The following is a 24,416-nucleotide window of genomic DNA, read 5'->3' on the forward strand; positions in this document are numbered from 1 at the left end:
CAGGACTGAAAAAAGTGTAAGCCTCTGGTTTAACTCCTTGGCAAGGAAATGCAACTCCCCAGTGACAGAAGGGAAGGAAATGGTCCTCACTGAGGTTGCCTCACAATTCCACAGGCTTCTTTATAACAAGATCACCATGTTCACCTTTTAGGATCAATTATCTACAGTCAAATAGAGACTCAAACACAAATTATTACCTATCACTTCATAAAAACGTAGTTCAGAAGGAGCCTGGGGTTATCAGTAACATCCTGAACAGTTCTCTCAATGGGTTTAAGCCTAGTTTTTTTCCCTCTCTCCCACACTTCCATTCTGGGAGGCACAAACTGCCTTAAGTTATATCCCTACTCCTTAGTGACAACAGATCAATGCAACTCTTAGCAATGGAAAAGTATAAAGAGAATGAGCTTTTAACATGAAGTAGCATCTGAAGCTTCTGAACATGTAGGTAGAAAGATGAAAAAACTTCTAAACACCAATCAGCATGAAAATTGAAACCAAACTTGCTAGAGATAGAAGCAGGACAAAACACTTCCTTTACAGGTAAAAACAGACTTTACAGCTGGTACTTCCAACCAAGAAGCCTGTGGGCACCAGTGAGCCACCACATGAGAGGAGGGAATGGCTCTGCCTGCGCTGTGCTGATTGCCCGGTGGAAGCAGCTTTATTTACCTTCCATGTCCTGTGGGCCATGTAGCTCTGCAGCAGCAGCTGGGACTTCAGGCGCAGCTTGCACTTCTGGGCCTTGGCAGGGAGGTTGTTGAGCCACTCGTGCTTCAGGCACTGCGTGGCGCTCATCCGGCAGCTGCAGGGAGGGATCTCCGTGAAAAGCCAGCCCCCTGTGCTCCCCTCCTCAGAGCCCTGTGCTCCTCTTTGTTAGGGATGAAGAAACTGCCTCCAGTGACTGAACAGCAGTGCAAATGCCGGGGGATCCTAACAGCATCCTGCACTCTCCAGCAGGAGGGGGGAGTGGGATGAAGGACTGCTGCTGGCTCTGCTGTGCCAGCTTGAGCTGTGGTTAACTTCATGGGGTAATGCATCACTTTATTATGCAAATTCAGAACTTAGCTAACAGAAAAGTAACATTTGTAGTGTTATCTGTCTGTCCTGACAGCACAAGCTGTGCCTTATATTTAAAAAGCACAATTGTCTATTCACCCTAAACTTGGATCAAGCTAAGCATACTTAATATCCTGACATCCAACAATGGGCCCAAATGCCACAACCTATCCTAAAAGGTTTGGGAAATACATGGCAATAGAGGAAGTCTTGAGGTAGAGCTGTTGGGAAAAAAAGTTTAGTTTGCCTTTTTTTCAAATCAAAAGCCTACGTCTAACTCCTGAGCTCTGTCAGAGCTGTCACTGAACTGATGAAAAGACAGCTCCTGCCTGCTCACCCCAATTTCAGCAGTCAGGGAGGGGACTGCAGATCCTGCCCAAGGCCAGACCCACTGACCCAGCAGGGCAAAGGTGCCTGGGCTGCAGGAGAGCAGAGGTTGCCACACACCTTGTGAACAACTGGGCCAGCTAATCACTGCTCTCTGCAACTCACTGACAACACTCTTCTCTCACATACTCATTTCATTCACAGCTTCTAACCAGACTTTGCAGAGGGTCCCTCTGGACACCCTAATCCCACTGCACAGAAAAACTGAAGACTCCAAAGTTTACAGTCTCACAGCAAATCATCATTATAGTCTGAGAAAAAAATCCCTAGATCTCTCCTGCTGGCAATATGCTAAATTTCAGCTAATTCTTTGTTTTTCATAGTAACCTATTGTTCAAAATGGAATTAGTACTAGAACTGATTTGTCTGATTTAGGTAATGATCTCTGGAAGTTGTTAATATTCTAAACACTCCTTTGAATTCCCCTCAAACACACAATCTGTTTTAGTGTATGCATCATTTCCTGATTTGATTAGTTTTGTATCACTACTCAGCAAGAGAAAAATTTCTGTACCCAGCCAACTCCCCAGCCGTGGTCTGACATCAATATGATCCTCATTCTCTTCATTGTTTCATATGTGCAATCACTTTTTATCTCAGCAGAGCCAAGAATGAGAAGCCACAAGCAGAATTAAGTCCCAAATGCTCCCTAATATCTCCCAAAAGCCTGCAGACCACTTTAGAAGAGAACAATGCACATTTTTACAGCTGCAGCTTCCATTTATCCTCCATGGCATTCAAGAGGCATTTTTGCAATTTCTGTCAAGGCTTGTGACAGTCCAAACTAACAATAGAAATAGTTTTTGCTCAGAGAAGCAAAAGCTTTAGAGACGGATTTCTATACTGCAAATCCTTCCAAAGTTCCTGTGTTCTGCCTGCATTGATGCTACTGTGAAAAGCAACTTTCCTCAGTCAGGGTACACAGACACTTTTCTTTAAAACAGGGGCTTCTGAATCATCGAGGAACTGCCCAGCAAGCCCAGAGCCAGCACACAAAAATGTCACATAGTAAGTTCTCATTGTTGGCTGCAAAACAAACAATTGGCTGGTAAGAATTTAATATCATTGGTGCCACTGTTCTCACAATCAGACCCAGGTACCTTTTCTCCTTCACAAGCAGTCTGGAAATGAAGTCTTTGGCGTCCTCTGAGAGCTGTTCAAATGCTTCTGCATCAAAATCCCAGCTGCAATTGACTACATAATTCATTGTCTCTGCATCAGTCTCTCCCAGGAATGGGGACAGGCCACTAAGCCTTAAAAAGAAAGATGGGGTGGGGGGAGAAGAGCAGTTATCAGATGCAGGGTGTGTTTTTCCTTCTGTGAATCCTCTGCTTTGTAGCTGTTGCTATCTTACGGAGGGGAAAGGCTCTTAGCTATGGAGGGTTCCACTTCTCAGTCTCTGCCATGATAAGGCAACAACGTGGGGCAATTAAGTGTTGTAATTTAGTGTTACCCCCTAGCAGTTCACTCAGGTCACGGAGCACCATTAATGGATCCCCAAGGAATGGATTCAGTGAGGATTTAGGTACATCCTTCAGTGCTTTCCCAGACAGGAAAGCTAGAGGGACTCAAGAGCTTTCCCAAATCGGGGCCCCTATCCTTATGTGGCTTGAATTAAACAGAATTCTGAACAATTAATTACTTTTAACAGTTAGTCTCTAAGCCCATCTTTATTGCTTCCATCATTTATTACTTCATTCAGTTGGGCTTTGGCTACCATACAAATTTAAACCAGAAATTTATCCAGTTCACAGAAAATGTCTGTGGAAGATTCTGGGATGGAAAACAAGCTCATCAGAAGGTAGACTTTGGACAGACAAGCTGTCCATGGTTGCCATCCAGATATCAGAGAAAAGTTTTAGCCCTCTTCATGATAGGTCATTTCTTAGACCCATGGCCCAACAGACAATATTAATTCTCCTGAGCAGATGCACACCAAGTCTAAGATTCTAAAATGATCTGATTACAAATTCAAAAATTAATTCAAGTCCTCAAAAACACAATCAAAACTAAAATTCCTACATATTTTGGGCAACTTTTCAGAGTAAAAAAAAAAAAAAGACCTGACCCATTTTACTTTGCTAAGTAAGATGACAAGGAAGAAGAACATTTACATATTTATCAAAAGGCTCACTTGTTATTTAGACACTTTGGACACAGTGAGGTGCCTCTGGATGGAAAGCTGGGGTTTTAACAGAACTCATGAGGAGTGGACAAAGCCAGATGGGCTCAGAGGCTGCTGCACCCTGCCCTGCAGGGCCCCTGGAGCACTCACAGCATGTATGTGATGACACCCACGCTCCACATGTCCGTGGGGAAGGAAACAAAGTCATAGTTCACCACTTCGGGGGCCAAGAACTCTGGAGTCCCAAAATTCACCTTCAGCTTCTCACAGGGTTTGTACCTGTACCAGGAAAAGAGCCACAAGTCAGGAGCTGGGGAGCTCATCCCACCAAGGGAAGAGCGAGGCACAGCTTTTGGGAGCGTGGCAGAGGAGCAGAGCCGAGTGCCCGGCAGCCAGGGCAGCACTGGGGTGACCTCAGGGGAATATTCCATCATTGTCCCTCTGCCAGAGCAAAGCCAGGAGGAAGAACAAGGACACTAAACCCTGCAAAGGGCTCCCCCAAAGAGTGGTAGCAGCTTTACCCTCTGCCAGGCCCCACAGGATGCTTTCCAGTAGGTGTTGTCCAAAATGCATAAAACAAATGAAGCAGTTTTGACTATACAAGATTTGGAGAGAATTTGATTAGTGGCATGTCCCCAGCTACAGCTCAGGGTGAGCATCTGCGTCACAGATATGAACACAATGTAAGTGAGGTGGGACTGAAGAGGATTATTTGGGCTTGGGAACAAGTAACAGTGACCCCATATAGGGGAAAATGACTGTTCTTTTTGCAACTGCTAAACAGGGAAAGATTACAAAACTGAACCAGTAACAATTGCCACCAACAGCAGCTGGAGTCGCATCTGTGTTCAGACAGAACAAGCCACTACAGCACTGCTTGGAAATCCCTTTCTCCTGGATGATCTTGTTCCCAAAACTGCTTCAGTAGAAGCTTGTATCTTTACCCTCCCAAATTAAAAACCAACCAAACAAAACCCCAAATACAATGTACATTTTTTTTTCTTTCACAAGTATTTTATGGAGACAAAGCCCTTGAACAGACACTTATATACAAGCACATAAATATATATATATATGCATAAATGTACCAGCTTTTAGCTGAAGAAAAATCTTAAAGTGTTTAGAAAATAATTAGAGAAATATTATTGTTATTACTGTCCTAATAATAGAAATAATTCCTTTTTATTCTAGGGCAATTGACCTATGCTGTCATTGCTTTTCTTTAAACTCATGCAAGCAAAATAAAAGAATGGAGAAAAGTCTCCATTTTTTCTGAGGGTTTCCTGTTTCACATGGTTCAAACATGCTTTTTTTTTCCCCTTTTTTCCCCCTTCAATCAATGTAGCTACTTAGAGAGTTTAGCAGATCATTTCTACAATTAGAACCTGCACCATGAAACTCTGCAGTCAAGAAGTCTCTGGGAGCCTTCACAGAGTCCCCAGAGTCATGGGGAATAATTTTGAGATAATTAGAACAGTAGAAAAGCTTTATCCAAGAGAAATGTTATTTGAAAAAGCAATTGGATAATTAATGCACACAGCAGAAAGCTCATGCCTGCAAAAGCATAATGCTTAACTCATTCACACAGAATTATTACAGAGCCATCAGAACACAACCCCCCACCAAAGAACTACCAGAAACATCAGAGATTTGATTTGGTGTGTTTGATTTGGTTTTGTTTTTTAAAATAATTCACAACTGAACTTTCTTACCTCCTTGCTAATCCAAAGTCAATAATTTTAATCTGGTTTCCTGTGTGATTTACACATAGGATGTTTTCAGGCTACAAAAAGAAAAGAGTTAAATGTTTGAGAGAGATATCTAGCAAAAGATAGTATAAATTCCCTCCATAAAATGCCTCAAAAAACAGATCAAATGCACCCAATTTTTTTTTTCCCAATAAGAATGTTTTTCAAGGTGGGGATGGGGGAGTTGATGGGGTCCAGCTACAGAACTGTCTATGAGCCAGCCTGGTTTAATGTCATTTGTGTAAGGTGCTATATAAACAGGCAGGAAAAAAACAGTCTGTATTTCTGTTTAAAAATATCCATTATTAAGGGACCATTAGGAAAACATTGCAGTTTTGCTGCAGGCTGGTTCCAGGAAGTAAAAGGTACAAACTATAGGAGATGACTGAACAGGTATTTGTACACTGTTAAAAAAGGGTAGGGGAAATAGAGGGAAGACTGTGGGCATTTCTAGCCAAGGAGGTTTTGGGTGAGGCTTTTTTCATCCACGATAAAAGGGAATTGTTTAATGCTACAGAGAATGAAAAGCTTCTGATTTAAGGCAGGCAAAGGCCCAGAATCCTGATGATTCCAAGCAAGCTACTGAACAGACACTGGAAAAAAGTAATCAAACTCTAAAGCTCCATTCATTGCAGCTATTGAGTCTATTCCTTTACGAGGTGAGTCCATGAAATGAGAAATTATTCCTCAGTAATCAGAGACTCTGTGGTGCCTAAAGCAGCACCACTAAAGCACAGAGAGCACAAACAACTGACCTTCAGATCTAAGTGGAGAATGTAATGCTGGTGCAAGTAGTGGACTCCTTCACAAATCTGCTTGGTGAACAGGATGGCATCCAGCTCTGTCAGATGGTAATTTTCATCTGTGATCCGGTCAAATAATTCCCCACCATCAAGGCTGAAATTTTCACACAGAAAAGCATTAAAAACCCTAAAATCTTGCATTAGCCTGATTTATTTCCAGGTTGGAAATTAGGCTCTGTAATTGAGGGTCCTAACAAAATATCCAATATAAAGTGTATCAGCAGCCTCAATGACTCCAAGAGACTTATTTCTCTTGAAATTAGGTATCAATCTAAATTCAAAAATGGGAAAGATGGCACTAGTATTTGGGAGGATACATGCCAAACCCAAACCCAAACCCACATGACCTAGTGATCCTATGGGACCTGGAGAACCTACAGGGAGTACTAAAGTGTCTGCTATTCTCTCATCTTACTAGTCATGGGAAAATAAGTCTTCAACCTACAAAATTTACTAAATGGAACTTCTCAAACTGAAAGCTGTTTCACATGAGCTGACAACTGAATTATGCACAGAGGAGAAAATTACTCAGAGATAAAGCTCTGACAAGCTTTTAACCTGAAGACATTACCTTTAAAACATTGGTTTTTTTTCCTTCTGAAAGTGAGATCAACTCTCTCTCAGGCTGGGAAACCACTCACTTCTTCACAGCTCAGAATTATCATTCCCTATTTGCTTTAGTGACCTGAGAAAACCCAGACACCTGACAATTCCTGAGATCATTTAAACTTACTATTCCATTATCAAAGTGATATTATTTTTGGCTTCAAAAGCATCATAAAGCTGGATCAGATTCACGTGATTTAACTGGTTCATGATGTTAATTTCATTTTTTACTTCCTCCTGAAAAAAATAACAAAGTAACAAAAAATGAGCAAAATACACTCCTTGAATTTCAACATACCAAAACAGAACTATTTATAAAGCCCAACAACAGCTACAGCACAGATCTCAAGGGGATTGGGGGTTTAATCATGAATGCAGCAGATGATGAAGAGTCACAGCAAGCCCAAGATTTTGCAGTATTTGATGGTACCCTAGGATGAGCTGCTCCTCATGGGGCAGCTCAGGGCAGTGGTGCTGGCCCTGGCAGGGAGGGCAGGGTCAGAGCTCCCAGCAGTGTGGTTACCTTCTCTTTGGCTCCTTTCACTTTTATGATTTTGGCTGCCAGGTTGAGCCCCGTCGCTATTTCCGTGCACTTGTGGACTTGCCCAAAACGCCCCCTGTGGATGCAAGGAAAAGATGGGAAAGATGGGAAAGCAGCTCAGCACAGAAACCTCTCCTGGAACTATTCTCATCATGAGCAAAAATAGCCCAGTACAAAGTGAACGGAGTCAGGTGGCCAGCAGCATGGAGCTCCTCTTTCTCTCAGCTTATGAAGGATTAGTTTTATCTTTCCAGCCAGTTGTTCAGTGCTTACATTAAAATATTAAGCCCCGTTGGTCCTGCTGAGAGATGATGGCCTGGCCATGCTCTGGCTCCCTTCTGTAACTGGACCCCCTTGCTGTCCTTCAGGGATATGTTAGTGGGTCTATTAACAAGGATATTTCTGTCCTGATCCCAGAACTTTTTAAATGACCATAAGACCAGTAACTGTAGCCACTCCACAGCCTGCATTTCTGGCGTGCTGTAAATTCTCCCCCATGTCACACAGATATGTTAATGCCCCTTGGGATGATTCCTAAGCACCATCTTCCCTGCTGTTGCATCACATTGCTTATACTTATTAAGCCATATTTGTATGTGGATCAATGTGTAAATCAAGCCTTCTTGTCACATAAGTAAGGATACAAGAAAACAAAAGCTGAAGCAGCTGCAGACTTCCTATGAGTGAAAACTAAACATAAGGTCAAAATAATTATAACTCTTCCTTAGTTTTCTTTAATGTGCAGCTCAGCACAGGAAAAAAAGAGATTTTGGAAGCTGTCTGACCTAATAGGCTTTGTTGACTTTTCAAATGCTCTGAATTTGTCTGCCTTAAGGATACAGGTTTTTCTCACAACACTGAGGCCAGGATTATTAAAACAAATGAAAAAAGCAGTCACCGGGATGGCAGTGAGGCATCTGAAAATGGGGCTGGGGCAGAAACCAGCCATCTAAGGGACATCATTGATGTAGGAGCAGCTGCAATCACCCAAAGGGCTCCAGGATGAACCCACCCCCTCTGGCTGCAGAGAGCTTGTCTGTCCCTCACACACACACCTTGGGCCAGCTGCAGAGCTCTGCAGCTCGCTGCCCTTCCCCAGCAGCAGCACAGCGTGGGGACAGCCACACTTACCCCCCCAGCACCTCGTGACGACACACGGAGTAGCTCGTGGTCACCTCCGCCTGCTTGACGCTCACGATGCGGTGCTCGAAAGGAGCTGGAGGAGAGGGGCTGTCATCTGCAGGGGAGACAGGCTGCTCACTGACATTTCTGCACTCATCACTGCCCTGTTCCACCTCCTCACACCATGGATTTCACCCCACAGCATGTGAGGGCCTTGTGCTGCTAAATGCCTTTTACAGACAAGGAACACAGTCCCAGAACTGAGATCAGCATCCCACCTCCTGCACCTCCACTCTGTTTTTTTAACAGAGTAAAGCCACTGGATACCTTTAGGAGACCAGCAGCTTAGTTTATGCATTAACAGAAAGGGCCACCAGAAAATACTACCTGCAAGTTTGAAAAAAATTACACTTATCTTTTAATTGTTACATGACAGCCAGAAAACCCAGCAGGAATACAGAGAAGAAACCCAGCAGGAATACACAGCACTGAGGTAGGAGGACAGTGATTGATAAAATCATGGGGTTCCTCTTAGCAGCAAGAATTCTGCAGACAATTTCCAAACTAAAGCTGCAATTATTAGCATTACAACTACTACATTTAGTCTGTTTGTGGTAAGCTAAATTAGTTAACTGTGTTCACTTAATGTCCAAGGCTTTCTAGGGTAAAGCTTCATTAAACCCATTTTTTAAGCCCCCCATTAAAAGCAATTTTATAATTAATCTCCATGTATCTCAGGCTGCAATTTAACATGCATTGAAGTCCTCTCTAGCCCCTGCTCAGAACGCCAGAGCAGTCAGGTCATCTGCCTGTGTCTGTACATTCTGGAATGTACACACACATGTGCTGCCAGGAGAGAGACAAAGCATTCCCTGAGACAAAGCACCCAAGTATTCCCTCAGGAACCAAGAGATCCATGGCCAATAACACAACAGGCCACAACAAGAAACATTTCCTGCACTACTTTTCTGTGCTCTGGATGGATCTCCAGAGTTGCCAAAGTGTGCTTGGTTTGCACGCTCTATCTGAAGGGACAAATGCTTCATGTAAAGAAAATGGACTTTTTCAAAATTCTCGTACTTCTCATCACACATACACTTCATGCTATTTTATTTCAAATTACTTTTTTTCCCCAAAACACACTTTAAAAGGAAAGTTACTATTAAAAGAATCTGTGAATTGTTATTCACATAGTCAAAGGTACCCAATACAAGACATGGGTGTTCCACTGAGCACTGCTCCTGCTCTTATTGTCTACACAACAGGCAGGAATAGCACAAAATCCTCAACATACAAGTTTCAAGAGTAACTGTGAGCAACTTACCAATGATTTCTCCTTGAGTGGGAAGAGCTCTGCCAGCTGCCAGAGACTTGGTCTTCTCTGGTGCCTCTCCTGTACACTGCTGAGCATCATGTCTGCTTCCCCCTGCAGTCTCAGATTCCCTCCTCTCAGACTTGGTACCTGTTGGGGATTTTTCTGCTTTTGCTGTTTCTTGATGGATTTTCACTTTTACCCCTGCATCCTTCACAGGCTCCTTTGCAGAGGTATTCTGTGAGATTATGGGCTCACATTTGAATTCTGATTTCTCTTCAGCTTTTTCACCTGGTTTGGGTTTGCTCAGGAATGGTTTTTGCTTCCCTGTTTGAGGTGCAAGTTCATTTTGCTTATTGTCCCCTTTAACTTCTGAATTTGGCTTGGAGCTGATGTTTTTAGGACTCTGTTGAAGTTTTAATTTGTCAGGCTTGACTCCTTTCAAGTCTGCTGGTGTGGATTTCACTTTGGAACTTTTACCTCTGCTGTCACTTACATTTCCCTCCTTGGCCATCTCAATCTTTTCTTTCATGTCAGTCATATGTACACTGATGGATATCCTGGAGAGCAAACAGGAGGCATTTGATATTGATTTTGTAACTTTGTGGGGGAAGAAAAATCTGTACTTTTCCAAAGCCATATACTTCTATAGTATGGATAAAACCTAACTGTACCAATCTTGCTGGAAACAACCCACGAACACTAAGGGGAGAGCACCAAAAAGCATGCTGATTCTTTCTCTGTGTCCTCATCTCTCTACTTGTCTGCCTTTCTGCTGAACAAAATGCCTCACCCTGCAAAGAGTTAATCCCACATTTGAAAACTTACCCACTTTTTGCAATTTTTACGGTTGGTCTAATAAAACATCATCATCTGGGCAGAGAGAGGATAGTGATTGCCTTCACAAATTACAGGCTGATTAGCTAAATGGCTGGCTGCTCATATGCCTCTACAAATCTGATGGCTTGTATCCTCTTCCAGCTGGCTGACCTGCACACAGCCATCTGTGTTTGGGTCTTCTGATGGGATTGCATTCTTTCCACAGCCTTCTCTTAAAAACCTAACTTTGATAAACTCTCATTCCATCAATACTATTTTCCTTGGCATTTTAACTGCTGGAAAAGTTTAATGATTTTTTCCCCTCTTGTGTTGCCTAAAAAGAATACAGGTTAAAACCAATTCTCTGTGCTCCTAAACTCCATCACAGACATCTGAGTGATAATGTTTGAGTCAACTGTTACAGCTCCAACTGTCATGAGCAGTATGATTTTACCGAGGCTGAATTGAAACTTGTGAAGCTGTAAAGTAGATTTTATACAATGACAAATGAAGACAGTTTCTGATGTCTGGGAGAGAACATACCTCATTTTCACAAAGGTAATTGCCTCTTTCGGTGGAGCAACCTCATTACAAAAGATGTTATAGAAGAAAATGTTTCTGCTTTCGTAAAACAAGAGTCTGAAATGTCTCATTTTTCTGCACCTTTAACACCCTTGTGCTGTCCTGGATCTAAGCTGCTCTGCTGTGAGCTGTGAGAGCAGCTGAAGCCAGCTCTGAGCAAACACTTCCTCTGCTATCTAGACAAGCCTGAACTCAGTGGGACTCTCGGGCATTTCTCCAAACTGGGGAACACAATGTTCCTCTGATGCCTCTGTGTGGGCTTACAAACTTCATTAAAAGTTGCATCCATTTTAGAGAGGTGTTTACCACCCTCATGTGACTTCACACTCCAAACCATGACAATGCCCTGGGCTGCAGCTGCCTCTGGGATTTGCTCCAGCTTCTGCCTTCCGCTTACCTGCTGGCCTCCCTCATCCCCAAACCAAAATCTGGGGCCCAGACACCAAACTCATACACATGAACAATGGAGAAATTCCCCACCCAAAGTCATACACACATTTGTGGGTGTGTATGGATGAGTGTCTGTCACCCCCACACACACATATAAACCAGTTTACAGCCACCCACCCCGACAGAGAAGGTATTGGCAGGTAAAATCCGCCACAGAAGTTCCATTCCTTCGGGTTTACTTGGGAGGGGCCTTTTGGCTGTGGGGTTTTGCTGTTTTCTGTTGTGTGGGCTTTTTACATTTTAAATAAATGGGATTAAAAGAAATCCTAGATAAATAACCCAGAGGAAAATGGACTATGAAACACCTATATGAGGAAAATATTAGTCCGATAGAGATTAATAAATGAACAATTTTTAGGTGACCAAAACACTGAAAACACTGAGGACAACAAACACAAGTTCTTGTTTTGTCATACACTAATAAATATCTCAAATTCCTTTCACCCCCATGGCTATAGAAACCAAGGAGCTGGGAGGGAGTGAGTGGTTTATAACCAGCTGAGCTCCTCTGTGGCGGTCACCTTTCTATGTCAGCACACAGAAGTGCTGATGCCTCAAACCCCTCTGTCCATGTGAGCCCTGGGCTGCACAGAACTTTACACAGGGCCCCCTGAGCCTTCTGCCTTAACCCCTGTAAGGTCCCTCCTCCTACCCCACCACGCAGCAGCTGCCTCCTTTAACGGCCTGGCCTTCCTTTTCTCCCTTGTAACACATGGGAAGGTTTCAGGCCCCACAGAAAGCTACCACAAGGCCATTACCTGGTATGTGTCACTTCACCCCCCGTGTCAGAAATGGCCCGGGACGTGGAGGGCACAGCTTCCCGGGATGCCGCACCCGCCGCTGGAGCTTTGTTTTCATTCTTCCCAGGTTTCTGATGAACAAGCTGCCGGTGGCACTCATCGAGGCCTGGGGCTCTGTCCACCTTCTGTGCTTTAGCAGGAGCATTTTGGTTGCCTGCAGGATCTTGATGTACAAAGGGAAGACCATTGTGTTGATTCACAGCTCTGACGTCGATGTCCTTTTGCTGTGGACAGCTCTTAGAGCTCTGGGTTTTCCCAGCACCTTCTACCCCTTGCTGCTGTGCTGTCCTGTCTTTCAGCTGGGGTTTGGAGTCAGCTTTGTGGGCTACAGCACTGGAAGTGTTCACCTTCTCACATGCTCCCTTGTTTTCATCCAGCTTTTTCACGCTTTTTGTCTCTGAATAAAATAATCCATTAATAAACAATCCTTGGCAAAAGTGATGGCAAAACAGAGGAGGAATAAAGCAACACACCTCTCAAAATAACCTACAGAGTTACACCTGAAAAGATGGCAAGAATCCCCCAAAAGGTTTAAAATCCTTACACCATCAGGCTCGAGCTACTACTAATGCTCATGGCTTAAAACCAGAGATTCACCTGCTCTGGTGCTTTCCAGCAGTGCCCCAGATTGGACTTGGATTCCTTAAAGCAAACAGAAAAACTGCAAGGCTCAAGCTCATTGTATCTAAAATCTGAAATCGCTTTGTGGGCAAATCTAACAGGTAGTTTAAGGCCCTGCAGGTTCTGCAGGACCCTCCTGATCCCAATACAGCCTTCTCCCCAGTTAGAGGGGTAGAGACACACCCAGCAGGACTCTGAGGCACAAGACAGAGCCCACTGGCAGTTTCCACAGAAGGACTAAAAGGCTCTCCACCGCCTTCCCATGACAATGCTGTGGTTATTAACATTCTGCATGCCCAGATCACCAGCAGGCAAGGTTTGCTCACAACGCTGTGTAGCTTTTGAGTCAGAATTGTGACCATTTGCTTTGTTTTAGTCAATTCCAAAGCGATGAAGCTAAAAAGGGGACTGCCCATAAGACAAAGGATTCACTGAGAATTTGTGAAGACAGCGGCATGACAGGGCCTGCTCAGCATCACGTTCACCCCTGCTGCAACTCCACAGGCATTGACAGTGGATGCAACAGGGCAGTGCCCTGACAGATGCACCCTAAATAGGAATCTGGCCCTGACATGCCAGTGAAGCTTGCTGATCAAAAAAAGATATTACAGTGTCAACACATCCCTTTTTCAGAGAGGGGGAAGAGGGAGGGTTGCTTCAGAGGTATTAATGGAAAAGAACTTATTGGGCTTGCTATGTGATAGGGCCACTATCTTCACAGTATCTCCAAACAAGCTCTGCTCTCTGAATTCAGCTCACTGAAAACCAACTCAAAAAACCCCAGCTCTTCAGCTAAACAAAAGTGCTCCTTTTAATTTCTGTATCTTCTAGCTTTTTGTAGTGCTTGATCCTGGGGATAAATCATCTTGTGAAGGTGGTGAGAACAACTCTATACTCTCAGAGCTGAGGGCAAAGTTACTCAGTTACATCTGAGTAATTCAGGTAGTGGGAAACAGCAGGCTATTAATTTCCAGTTTGTCTGCTGCACATTCTAGAGTCAAAGCTTGCAGCATGCCTGGAGTGATACATACCTTCCAGAGGCTTCTTGCTTTCAGTCTGGGTTCCTCTGTTACTAAGCACATGCTTAGGTTTCGCACCACTCTCCTCAGACTTATCTTTGGCCTAAAATTGACAGGGGAACACAGAAATTACAGTTACAGCCAAAAGTGTCTATTTCCCACTAGGTTTCTGCAACTATGGAGGCATTCAGACTCTGAAAAGTGGACAGTTACACCTCTTCTGAATTATTAGTCAGTGCTGTGTTTACTTCCTTCCTCCAGTCTCTCCCTGCCTTTGCAGGTAGACATCCTTTTAAAACAATATAACAGATTAATACATTAGCTCACTGCTTTCCAAAATTTTCACTGTCTGGGTTTTTGCCTCCTGTCATCTTTATTCACATTGATTAAAAAGTATGACATGTGAAACATGAGACAGTAGAAAAAGAAACTATGCTGTATTTCTGTTGCTTTTTGGCTGGTGACAGAACAAAAAGTAATGTTTCTGAATATATTTGTCAAAACATATTTGTCTAATTATTTGATAAGAGGTGATACCAAAAAATAATGTCTAGTTTTATATCAACTCCTGTGTAGGTACCTGACATTTCACATGTCACCTTTAGAATGATTAAAAACAGAAGCAGATTTTTATCTTTAAGCAGTATTTTTCCCCCAATTAATTTGAGAGGGAGGGATATTTTGTAACAGGACCACTAAAGACTTCACACAGCAATACATGTGAAATCAAATTACAACTGACTTCTATGTAGCAAAAAGCATTACACAAAATTAGGAAAAGGCATACTATTTCCTGTGGTTGGCATACAGTTAAAAATCTAGTGATGATCTAGCCTCCTACCCTGATTTGTACAAGCAAATAAGTAACACGAAGTATTTCTGCAGGTAACTGATTACAAGACAGCTGCACATCAGCCCTTCACCTGTTAGTAAAAGCAGTTAAGGATTTCATGCACCAACCCTACAGACTGAACAGAGCATCCCCACCTCCCCATTCCAAAATAACCAAAACACCCAAAAAGTAAAAGTAGGAAAAAATCATTACCCTTTTTATTACAGCTCTAAGCAAACCTGCAACAATGACCAGGGTGAACATTATTCTGGCACAATCCTACATGCAAAGAAAGCCTTGGGTAAGTGATAGTTTAATGCTGGTGTGGTTTTTTTTCTAGTTTTTAAGTAATAAGTTAGAGGTTTGGAACCTAGGAAGCTCAATAGGCTTTTGTTAACTCCAACCTCACAAAACTTCTTCCATAAGCATTCCCAAGGCATCCCTGGAATGCTGTCACAAACAGCTTCACCCAGAAATGCAAACACGACCTCCCCGCTCCCAGCCCAGCCCCTGATAAGCAGAGCCCTGGTACAAACAGCAAAGGCTGGAAAACAGGCACAAGCAGGCAGCAAGTTCTTTTTCTGTGCTCCCCCTGCAACTGTGCAGCTCTTTGGACATGTCTGTGCTGCTGTCACACAAGAGGCTGCAAAAACCAGACCCAAGTTAGCACATGGCTCAGCACAAGGTAATTGGTTCACCTGTGCTTTCCTCCGCATTTCCCAGCCAGGTCACGTACACACACAGCCTCACTAACTCGAGCCTAGTTCAGGCATCACTCAGCAGACTGTGATCAAAGCACAGACTTAAGGTCTTATAACTGACCTCATGCTCCAATTTCAAAAAGTGTTCATGACCAGAAACAAAAAGGGACGACAGTGATGGTCATATTGCAAAACTGGAGTTTGCCATAATGGTGATCACCCACTACACCCTGACTGTTCTCCAACCAAGGCACGTGTTAGAGCCTGGGACACAGACCTCCACCCCCTCCCGCTCCACCAGGTTGTCACCAGCAAGTCATTTCACCTCAATCTCTAGCTGCCTATCCACAAAATCAAGCAAAGGGCAGTATCTGTCTCCAGGCATTTTGCAGTGACTGCAGGCAGTGACTGCCATAACACAGCTTTGCCTAAAACACATCAGACTTTCCCATTTCTCCAAAAACCTGTAGAACTGAAGCTGGAACTGCAAGTATGAGCTTTATCTCTATTCAGATTTAAGGTTGATAACTAATGCATGATTTATTGTTCTTAACACTAATGGAAGCACTTAATAAATTCCTCTGTCTCCTAACAGCTCAGCTCACTTGTCAGCCTCTGGCACTTAAAAAAGGGAGACCAGGAGAGCACTGAAAGCTTGGAAAGGTACATTGCCATCAAGCACTGCCCTGTTCTTCTAATGGGTTAGATGTATCTTCCCATCAAAGGATTTTACAGCTTTGGTGGAAAATACTTGCATTAGATACCAATGGATATCTTCAATTGAGCTAAATTCTCCTTGCTGTAATCACATCTCTACATACATGGAGATTTGGAATGAATAAACATATTCCAGCTCTTGCAGTTTTCCTTTCTTTCGTTCCCATGGTGGGGTAGAAGCCACAGTGAAAAATCGAAAGTCCAATTACCTAGAACTAATTCCAGATGCCTGTCACTGTTAAAAAACAAGGTTGATCTACTTCAAAACACCTTATCAGCTAAGCACTGGTCTTGCCTCTTCCTAACTCACTCACATTAAGAAATGCTTGGGAACTGAAGTCTGGGAACTTGCAAACACAAGAGCTACTTGATTTCAGGAGTAAATAATGTCAATGGAGTTGATGAAGTCACAGCTGCATCACAAAAATGTAGCTAAGACAGCTAAGATGTCTAAGGATGTGTAAATCTGCTCAGTAACATGACCATAAGTCAGCACAGGTCTCAGGAACTGGTGCTGTGTTCAGAATTTGTGAAAAAACAAGGAAATAGAAGCTTCTCGCAAACAAACCCCAAAAGCTTCTAGTATATTACTCATACTTCTCACTAGGGCCTCAATTCAGTCACTGATTTGGGTGACATTGCTGAGCTTTGAGCACTGCTAGAAGGTGGATTTCCCTTTCCAGTAGCAATCTCCTCCTCATAGCCATTACAGGACTGCCCTGCACCCTTCAGGAACCTCAGACACTGTTTTGAGCTTGCTCCCTGCCTTAAGAGCCTTGCAATTCAAAGGTCCCAGCAGTAACCTGTACCAGCAATACAGAAAGGAAAACTTGAATTCAACATCATGCAAGAGATTGACAGGAGAGCCTAAAGCCTTGCCATGTCATAAAGTGAAATGAAGAACAGTAAAACTAAACCAACCTCAACAGGGATTTCCAGCAGACTCCCCTTCTTCCAGGGCACAATGCCTTTGAGAATGAAATCCACTACTTTAGAATTTTTTAATACTTCTCCTACAAATGTAATCACTTTATCCAGGGTATCAACCCTTTTCTCTATCTTTGCCAGCCTTTCCTTATGCTTGGAGGCATCTAGCTGGGCAGCTCTCATCAAATTCAACACTTCTGAGCACATGCTCTGGACGTCAGCCTGGGCAGCACTGTCCGGTTCCTTCAGGCCTTTCTGCAAAGCATCTGTGTCATCAGGAGTTGCCCGGGATACTGTGAGCTTATTAATGCCATTTTCTACACCAGCAATGCTTCTGTCCACTCGCTGCAGTTTGCCTGTCAGGTCTTCTTGGAAATGCAATAGTTTGTCCACCTTTTCGTTCAAGAGATACAGTTTTTTGTCCACCGTACATAAACTGTTCACTTTTGCAGGCTGAAACTTTGTCAGGGCGTTTCCCTCGGCGAGGTCCAAGCTCCCTGCAGACATTGTGTCCAGACAGCAGGAAGTCAGACAGATTAGGCTGGCTTTGCATTAATCATAAATTAGAAAATGAGGCTCTGAAAGTTCATCTTCTTCAGCTATTCCTATACCAGACAAGCTCACTTACTGGAGTCACTAGAGCATATCCTGAGATAGCTACTGCACAAAAGATTTATTTCTGTGTTATCTATTTCTTACTGTGTGCTTGCAATGATGGAGGCAATTTGGCACCAGACTGTGTTTTCTTGTGCCTCCTTGACGTCACAAAACCATTTAAAATTCTTTCTTGAGTGGCTGTTGATAGGCAAGCATCTCAACAACAGCCAATGCCTGTGCAGGCCTCTGGAGGGAGGGGGATTGTTTTCATGACCAGTTTTAGTTCTGTGATAATGAAAAGGTGCTAGAACACTTCCCTTCATTAAACAGGAAAAAAAAAAATAAAAGTAAACTGGCTGGCCTTGTGCTGAAGCTTGGAAGAATTCAGCTCTGTAGCATGGATGCAGAACGCCCAGCATAGACACAGGGTGCTCTTTCAGTTGGCTGGTACTTGAATTTAAAAATAGAGTACAATGACAATGACCTGAAATGCGTATCTAGCACCAGCATGTCTTTGTCAACTGAAACTTCTAAAATTAAATATTTCTCACAGGTTATAAAAATGAACCAAGTAAAAAAAATCATAATGAAGGCACAGCAGACTATTAGCAATTAAATTATTAAATTATAAATCTTAAAGGATTTGTTATTGACTTGCTTTTCACTTCTGAATCACAGCATATCTACTATACAAATTACAGTCACTAGAGAACAGAAGAAGTCACTTCACACTGCACAGGCTCCACTGCCACAGCTCTGAATGCTTTAGAAACATTAATGAATGTACCCTTACAATACCACACAGAAGGGGAGTCAGTTCTCTGCCACAGAGGATGAACTGTGGCATCAGGAGAGAGCAGTTTGTCCCATGCCAGATGTGACATTGTCACACGACTGTGTCTGGTTCTCCCGGGTCCCTTTTGCACTGCTGAGTGCAGAGCAGGGAGGAGAAACAATGGAACCACAGCAAAGCCTTTGGGATACCCAGCACCCCTCGGCCTCCAGGCCCTTCCTCATTTTTTGTAAAGGGCATATGGAAAGAAAATGTCACTCAAAGTTAATTTCCTGTAGGACATAGGACATTCTAGACATTAAAACCCTTCCCCCAGAGTAGTAGCAGCATTGAAGTTACCCTCTCAAGACAATGTTGAATCCTTGCCACTTCTGTAAGATGAGAATTTTTATTTACACTTCAAAAGAAAAGTTACATCTACCAAGGCCATCATGTAATTATGGCCAACCTGGTGGCTCTGTGACATTTAGAGGCAAATAACCAGCTTTACCAAACACAGCCAAAGCTGTGAGACTTGGACTGTTCATCACTTCCACGGAAGAGTTTGAATACCAAGCAATGACTTTAGAAGAAAACCTGGCACTTTGTGCCATGTCACTTCTCCTGACCAAAAAAGTATTTTAAAGTGACTGGTGTTTCCACAGTGGTCTGGGATAGAATGGTCTAAGTTCTATGATATCCCATACAACACAGTGAAATATACAGCTCTGTCTTGAAGGTGTAGGACATGGGCAATAAATGCCTTGCAACTCTACTACTGCAGTTAAAGAACCAAGAGTTTTTAGCCAAATGCCTCCAAGGAATTAATTCTTTCAATTCTTTTATGCTTGATGACAGAAGATAAAAACAACCAACATAATTCACAGAATCAAGAGTACCTGCTGAACAAGAAGAAAGTGGTAGAGTCATCAGAGTGTTGCATTTAGTCAGACAACTTGCAGCAAATACTTCAACAAGGAAGCTTAGCCACAGAAAGTGGCTAACACACAGCTGCACACACAGAACTCAAGCTGCCACCACCAGTGTGCTATTCCAGGCTCAGCACACGGCCAGGAAACAATGCAAGTACAACCAGGAGCACAACTGGGTGTGCCTGGGGGCAAACAGGAGTCCTGCAAAACCTTGAACCGCTGTCTTTGCTATTTAACAACTGAGAGCAAAAAGCATGATTGCTGCCCAGTTGTTATTATCTAGTGTCATAATTCATGTAACTGCTGATTTAATCCTCCTCACCTACAATGGACTGTGGTAAATGCTGTGTAAAGCAAAAAGTGGGGCTTAAAAAAAATCCCATCCCTTTCTCCTCTGGATTCAGCCACATGCACTGTGTATTCCAGCCACATGGAACAGATTTCACCACCCAACTGCTCACACGGTGCACTGAGAGATGTTTGAAATAATGCTCTACGGAGAATTCTTGCTAAAAACACGCAGCAAATATCCCTTGACAGTGTTGTCTGAGGAGCAGGGAAGGTACAGCCATAACTGCCTCCTACTCTGATACAGCTGTTTGACTTATTATACTACTTACATCAAACTGTGCATCCATAAACAACTGCAAAATTACAGATGGGATGAAGGACAGGGAAGGAAACCTCATTTGCACCAAAGTAAAGAGTTTTAAACATCTGTAACAATGTTAATGTCAGCTATTCTTTATTCTTTCCATTTTCTCCTCCACTCCCTCCCCTTTTGCACTGCTGACAAACACACAACCAGAAAAAAATGGCTCTGGCAAGTCTAATAGTTTGTCTTGCCTTCAGGATGATAATATGCTCAAATACTAGCAAAACCCCTTTTATTCCTTTTGCTTTGAATTACAAAAGCAGACAATTGTTCAGAACATTGATTCAGTGCCCAGTGTTCAGATCTTGCTTGAGCAGCCTGCAGAGAGTATTTATTTCCATTGCTAGTCCCAAGCCTTTCAATAGTTACCAAAAAATAAGGGAAAAATCCTAAAATGCCTGACATCACAAAAAAGCACAGCTGTTGTGACAAGTGCCACAGCCTATCAAAGTCACTCTTGCTTTGTGAGGAGCTGTTGCTTACAAGGACATGTTGCACTTAGATACCACAACACAGGGTGCTTCATCTTCAGCCCCCAAATTTGCAGAGTGCTGTAGGAATGACAAATACCAGGGAATGCTGCAGCACTCCTGCAGAGAGCACAGTCATGTCCAGTCACCCCTGCTGGCATTGCCAAAACTGGTGACCCACAAGACTCCAACACTGTCTGGATGTAACTTGAACAAACTTTCTGATGACAATTGGTCTCCAATTTCTTCCAGGTAACAAAAAATGAGCACTGGGATCTGGAGAGTGCAGACAACTGCCTTGATTCCATTGTCTGCTGGACTGAAATGAACTTTTCTGATCCCTTTAAAACACCTCCAAGGTATCAGGTATCTCAGGAATGCAGAGAAAAGGAACACACGTGCTGGAGAAACACAACTACAAGTGACCTTGAACCAGTGATGCCAAAGAGACTTCTATTCTCAAGGGGGAGAAGAGTTTATTCCTCTTTGGCTCACACCTCTCACACACTCCCAGCTGTGAGAGAGAGATGTCAGAAAACAAGAGAAAAATTCAGATTCAACACAGAAAATCTATCACATGGCAGTTTAGTTACAATTCCTCCTTGCTAGGTCTGACCCAAAGGAAGGAAAAAAATCCTCAAAGATGGAGTGAATAGAAAACAAATTATTAAAATCTACACCATGTGCTGAAGTGACACCAGAGACTTATACTCCAAATGAGAAATGTCACAGAGGTTAAAACCAGCTGCTCAAACAGATCATCTCATTAGATTGTTGCATGGCTTCCAACAACATTGTAAAACTGGAGATGGCTGACAATACATAAGAAAATGAAAAAATAACTTTTTATATGGCCTATAAAAGGCCAAAGCTAAATATAGACCTTAAAGGCTTTGGAAAAAGTTTGCAGTGCAATAGAGTTCCAAGGAGATGGAGAATGCAATGTGGCAAAACATCAGGAAATTACAAAAGGAAAAACCAAAGCAAATAAGCTCAAAGTAGTCTGGCTACATCTGATAAACACTGCTCAGGCAAGAAAAAAAAGTAAATTTTTTTACAAATATTTTTTATGCATTTAGAAACCAGATGTCAGCTTTTTCAAGTTAAAATGAAAATCTACTTAATCTACATCTAATTGCTGCAGCTCATTAACATACATTTCCTACTTTTCTCTCCAGCAAATTAAAGAGTAACTGAACCTTTTTAGGGTACCTAAATTTTTGAAATACTAAACCTAGTTTCTCATGAACAGCACAGAAGGGGAATTTATTATATCCACAGGGTAATGCTGCAGCAACAGACCAATTCTAACAACAGCAAACACAAAGGAGATATTGGCTCTAATTCAGAGGAATAACTTCCAAAGGCAAGATATGCCATACAGCCTGGATAAATCCATCTAGTCCCATGGCTGGCTTTCCTGCTGGGACCAGATCACCCTGGGAACTGGCCCACACCTGCTTTAGAACCCCAGAACCCCACATTTAATGCATCACTCATGCCCTCTTGGTTGAAATCACCTGCCCAGTAAAAGGACCAATGGAACACTGTTGGTATCCCCAGGTGACCCTGGCAAGGACAACTCAATATTGCCTCTGTCACAACATGAGCCTGGTGCAGGTACACCCAACAATCACTATGGAAACTTGGGGTTCCCATGTCTTTAACGAGAGAAAACCACTAACACGGTCAGTTAGGAAATACCCATGCAAGTCCTGACTTCCTTCCCCACTTCCATTTCATTATTTTCCAGAGAACTGAATCTAAGGATGTCTCCAGGCAGCAGCAGGGCTAAGGATAGGTTACTGAGCCTGATATCATGTGCACTATTGTAATGCATCTCAGTCAGGCAGCTGACAGCAGAGAGCTGAACAGATCAATTATGACATTTCATTTACATCAAAGTGATGAGATTTCTAGATAACACTGTTTACCATTTGCCCACAGTCCTTCCACCAGGTTTCTCTGCCTCTCAGGATGCCAACAGGGCACCTGCTGTCTATCCACATTCACTCACTTGACCCCAGAGCTTATTCCTCACCACCAAGTCTGTTACTCATAGAAACTACATTTAAAAGCTTGTTACTTGAAATTTTCATCCTTTCAATTTATTTTCTTTTACAGCAGCTATTAAACTACTTACCTAACTTGGAGCAGGGGGGTGCTAACTGGGAATGTTTCCTCAGTGTGGTGGTAAGGATTCACCCTCCCAGTCCTCCACACCCTCCAACAAAGACCTCTCCTCTGGAAACTGAACAAAGAAGTCACGGTGTTCCTGCTTCCCCTGAATTTCAGTGGTTTTATATCTAATGCAGTCAGTTCCTCATAAAGCCTGCTGATTTTTAAGGGTCAGCCACAAAAGCTTCTCTCAGATTCAAGAAGCCTCTTACCTACAAGATGCTCTCTCAGTACTACTGGGAGCTCAGCAGAGAGCCCTGAGGCCCATTTGACACCTGCCAAAAGCTCTTATGTCGATGGCAGTTTGCTCAGGTACAAGTAATTCTGCATCAGTGGAGATCTGCCACAACAGGAGAGTGGCCCTGGCTGTGCAGTAATGCCAACAAGAATGAAACCAGTAAAAGCAAATTCTCCTCACTGAAGTGATGAGATAGGGCTCTCAGGATACACACACAGGGAACAGACCTGTTGCATAAGAAAGGGTTATTTCTAGACAGTCAACTTTTCTGAAAAACAAACTTACATAATCCAGAGTTTGCTCCGAAACACGTTAAAACCAGCACAATTGTTCTTGCTGACTTGAAATTTGACTGGCTTCAAATCAAATCCCTCAGAAAAGCCTCTACTTTGCCAGCAACACGCTTTTGTTTGAGACGATGCAAATCCCCTAACTGCACTTTCTGCACTTCTGTTCCCTTCCTATTTCAGAAGATCTTTTTAGCTTCAAGTCTGAAAAGATACAACGAAAATGCACACTCAGAGCTGTACTAACTTGTTAATTTGTAACCATCATTTCCACCAAGCACTGCATTCACTGCTCCTTGCTGATAATGCTCCTTACAGGAAAATTCAACAGTGGGGGGATTTTTTAAGTAAGAACTTTTTGACATTGCTATTTCTCACTAAAACCCAAAACACCATGTTAACAAAATTTTAGATCAGGTAAATACTTATCTGCCCTATAATGAAGTCTGTTATGTGCTATATTCACCTGCTGATTTAGATCTCTGATATTTTGCTTAGACATCATTCACAAATACAGGAATAACCATCAGTTCAGGCTTAATAACCATCAGTCTCGACACAAACTGCTTTGAAAAGCATTCAGAATAAAAGAGTTTGTGTACAAAAAGCAGTGGTTTTGCAAATTCTTCTCAGTAATCAAAGCTCACATAAAAAAGCCACTTGCTGTCCTTTAGGTGAATTTTTCAATGGCTGGCAAAAAGCAGAGAAATTGCTGCATCCATCTCAGCTGTGAAAAACATCTCCAGCTAAACTTAAAATAGTTTTTATCAGGTTGGAAGAAGTATACAGGAAACAAACAAAATAATGTGATCTACAGAAAAGCTTCCCTAAAGAAACATTATACCACATGCCTGTGGAATTGCAGAAAGCAACTAACAACAGGAATCAAGTTTTTCAGAGCAAGGAATGAGAAGGCAATTTTTTAAGTTTATCTCTCTAAAAAGTTGGGTGTGAATTAGAAGCCTTGAATTAGGGCTCCAGTGATTAAGCACAGTGATCCATCTTTCCATCAAGGGTTAGTATCTCAGCACAAGTATCTAGTAAGAACAGAGCACATTTGGTAAAGCCATTTCCACCCCCAAAACAGCAAGTACCCCCCAGTGCTTCTCTGCAGGG

The 24,416-nt window shown here is 42.7% G+C and overlaps 1 protein-coding gene across 15 annotated transcripts in view; it reads right to left on the reverse strand.

The window, feature by feature from the left end:
* Window positions 1-24,416, reverse strand: part of MYLK3 (myosin light chain kinase 3) — a 42,995-nt gene that overhangs the window by 1,926 nt on the left and 16,653 nt on the right. For 8 of the 15 annotated variants that reach the window (XM_068202640.1, XM_068202634.1, XM_068202633.1 and 5 more), the window contains 11 exons: window positions 14,007-14,097; window positions 12,313-12,751; window positions 9,716-10,263; window positions 8,401-8,506; window positions 7,252-7,345; window positions 6,856-6,965; window positions 6,075-6,216; window positions 5,284-5,354; window positions 3,722-3,850; window positions 2,547-2,699; window positions 673-805 (listed from right to left, as the gene is read on the reverse strand). In XM_068202640.1, the coding sequence (XP_068058741.1) occupies window positions 673-805; window positions 2,547-2,699; window positions 3,722-3,850; window positions 5,284-5,354; window positions 6,075-6,216; window positions 6,856-6,965; window positions 7,252-7,345; window positions 8,401-8,506; window positions 9,716-10,263; window positions 12,313-12,751; window positions 14,007-14,097 (2,016 nt within the window). Of the gene's footprint in view, window positions 1-672; window positions 806-2,546; window positions 2,700-3,721; window positions 3,851-5,283; window positions 5,355-6,074; window positions 6,217-6,855; window positions 6,966-7,251; window positions 7,346-8,400; window positions 8,507-9,715; window positions 10,264-12,312; window positions 12,752-14,006; window positions 14,098-15,039; window positions 15,106-15,362; window positions 15,558-17,165; window positions 17,902-24,416 lie in introns of those variants that run through there. The other 7 variants (XM_068202632.1, XM_068202631.1, XM_068202628.1 and 4 more) reach the window with 4 other exon arrangements.

The sequence above is a fragment of the Anomalospiza imberbis genome, chromosome 12 (genome assembly GCF_031753505.1).
Source record: "Anomalospiza imberbis isolate Cuckoo-Finch-1a 21T00152 chromosome 12, ASM3175350v1, whole genome shotgun sequence".
NCBI lineage: Eukaryota > Metazoa > Chordata > Aves > Passeriformes > Viduidae > Anomalospiza > Anomalospiza imberbis.